General features: G+C 45.5%; 1 protein-coding gene across 1 annotated transcript; it reads right to left on the bottom strand.

Annotated features, from left to right (window-relative positions):
• Positions 1-344: 344 nt before the first annotated feature.
• Positions 345-1,290, bottom strand: LOC150050110 (uncharacterized). Its single transcript, XM_090352768.1, has one exon. It carries the CDS (start codon positions 1,288-1,290, stop codon positions 457-459), a length of 834 nt encoding a protein of 277 aa, XP_090208894.1. The 3' UTR covers positions 345-456.
• Between the last annotated feature and the right edge of the window lie 1,718 nt (positions 1,291-3,008).

Below are 3,008 nucleotides of genomic sequence, written 5' to 3'. Positions count from 1 at the left end.
CAATGAACATTTGTTAAATTGAATAGTTAAAACTACACTCCAATAAAACAGGGGAAAGTGGGTGGGCAGTGGACTTTGAAGGGCTGGGAAAGGACTCCTCTATGTACTTGAGTTCGTGCTCAGGGGAGTTCAGGAATTGGTAAGTCTCTTTGTCCAGACACAAAATTATGCCAGACTTACATTATAATCATATTTTGATTGGTCTGCTGGAACTAAGCTGCCCTCTTTGCAGCATGGTGGGAGTATAAGAGATAAAGTCTGCAGAGCCTGATGCATACCTCAGGAGCAGCAAAGACAGTCAGTTTGGACCCTTAAACACCCTGCCCTAAGTGAACTGAGCAACTTTCAGGTGGAGGTCAGCTGTAATGTGAAGCCCCTCTTCAGACATCTGCTACAGGGGGAAGAGGATTTTCTGCATAGGCGCTGCTCAGAGACACCTCCTGATACCACACTGCTTTAGCAGGGGGTGGCATTTCCTCTTTCTTCCTCTGGTGGAATGGGCTCTGTGTCAGATACAGCAGACTGAACAAGGTCGGCCTCACTGAGTGGTGGCTCTTCGTCTTCTGACACAGGGCAGGGAGAGTCTGTCTCTGATGTTATGGACTCAAAATCCTCCAGGTATAGATCATCCTCCCAGTGTTGTGCCACTTCAGGGGTGGTGGCTTGGGAAGACGGTGCTTCCTCCAGTGGTGAGGACGGAGGCACAGGGAGAGCCTGTGCACAGTCGGCCTCTGATGGACTGCTGTCGTCACAAGCCCTGGACAGATGCTCAAGAAGCAGAGCTGCTCTCCTCTGTTGGGACTCTTCAGACCATGCCTCTGCTGGGGCTCTTGTCTCAGCGCCTGTGGACGGACACACCAGGGGATCCACGCGGGTCCACAGCAGTGCTGGCTCTTCTGCAGGCCCGGCTGGAGATCCCTCCATCTGAGACGCACTGGACACCGCTGAGTCTTCAGCTGCTGCTTCTGCAACCTCACACAGCTTCATCTTCTGGAGAGTGGGTTCAGCCCCACGCCCCTTCTCTGCACTTGGCACCTGGGGTTGGCATGCAGGAGTCAGGGCAGTGTCCCAATCCTGGCTGTCCTGGTCTGGGCTGACAGGAATCACCTGCTGGGCTCTCCATGTAAAGGGCCAGAATCCTCTTCGGGGTCTGGTTTTAGGTTGGGGTCTGGTTTGGGGTTGGGGTCTGGGTCGGGGGCTGATCCAGTGTCTGCAGCTGTCGACCAGACGCTCTCTGCAGGATCTGCTGGAGTCAGAACCAGTAAAAATCGGCAAGCAACAAGAAAACATGGCGTTTTCCTTGCTAGTGCAGAACCAGTTTGCCAGTGAGCATCGGCTTTGGAATGTGGCTTCCTGGATACCTGGATTCCAAGTTCTCTTTGGCCTTTTGTTCAGAATCAGGTCACTTCCTGGGGCCTCTGACTAAGCCCCTTCCCAACCAACAGGACCTAACAAAATCCCCCTGGACTTCTGACTTTCCCACTGGAGACAGTCACTATTCACAGAACTGGACACAATTTTATCAGTATACCCCACTGTTCCTGAAGAGCATTTGGTATAATCGATGCCTCAGTTTTATGGAGATGGAGATGAATTGAAACTGTTTAATATCTAGGTCTCTGAATGTTGTTATTCATTCATGAGATCAACCAGGCTTGGTGTTACTTGTTATTAATCCAAAAATATTACAGACAAACTGATGAGAGGGTGTGGTCAAATAAAACAAAAATCTTTCAACTTCATGAAGACCAGTAGTGTAATTGAGAAACAGAGCACTTTTGAGGTGCCATATTAGATTTTTCCTGGATTATAGTCATAATAACAACAACAAACAACAACTTAACTTCCATCTTCCAGGAAACTGATTATATTATAAGGAAAAGATATTTATTTTGCTCATGGCTCTGGTCCAAGGTCAACACACATCTGCATGGCCTTGTTGAGAGGATACCAGGTATAACTTGACAAGGGATAAACGGCTTATTTTCTTATTATCTTTAAGTACTTGTACAAAGGAATTTCCATTCACTAAGGCAGGTTCTGAATATAGTGCACCTTGATCAGTGGTCAATTTTGTACCTTACAACCAACATTCTCCTCCTTTCCTCCCAACCAACCCATCCCCTTATCTTCATTTTAGGTGATGTATTGGCTTTTTTTTGCCACTTAACAAAAAAGTTCATAAGTCAAATGCATCTTGATCTGTGTTACCATCTCAACATCTTCACCCTGCCCATCTTCCATCCACCCATCTTTCTATTTCTCAATTCTGTGGTGTATACAATCAATTCTTGCCTGCGTTCTCCTTCCTTTTCCATTTATTCCCGCATCCATCTCCCTGTGGCCCTACCCTCTTCCTTTGCAGGATCCCATTTCCTGATACATATTTTGTTGAGCTTTGAGTCAGTCTTAAGACTATACTATTTATGTTCTCCATTGAGTCTAATAAGCTTCAGTTAATTCGTTTGTAACCTCTTGCTTAACACTCAGAGTGCTTACTTGTAGGCACTTGATAGTTCAGCCTGAAGAGTTGAGCTTAAGCATGTAAAATAATTCTTTCATTAAATAATGCTAGAGCACATGCTCTTACCTTGTTGGGAAATAGGTGCCATGTGGAAGGAATAACACAGAGATATTTGTGAGGATTTGATGTGATCAACCAAGTCTTTCACTAACTATAATTAAGTTGTAGTTGCCCATTAAAAGTTGTTGAAATACTAAAATAACCTCGAACCCTTCTGAACTTGGGCATTCTGTAGTGGTCCAGATCAGTGATTCCCAGTATAGTTTTCAGCACCTATATCCTATCCAAAATAGTCAGAAACTCCCATTGCTGGGCTGAGTATGGTGATGCATGCTTATAAATCCAGGGGGGAAAAAAAAGAGATTTAGAGGATGAAGGCTGGTCTGGGCAAAAAGCATGATATTCTGACAGTCGATCTAAAAAGCAAACAGGTCTAGGCATATGGCTAAAGTATTAGAGCACTTTCCTAGCAAGTGCAAAACCT

Source organism: Megascapheus bottae, chromosome 18 (genome assembly GCF_031878675.1).
Source record: "Megascapheus bottae isolate mThoBot1 chromosome 18, mThoBot2.hap1, whole genome shotgun sequence".
In the NCBI taxonomy this organism is placed as follows: Eukaryota; Metazoa; Chordata; class Mammalia; order Rodentia; family Geomyidae; genus Megascapheus; species Megascapheus bottae.
This window is presented reverse-complemented; position numbering and strand designations above follow the sequence as displayed.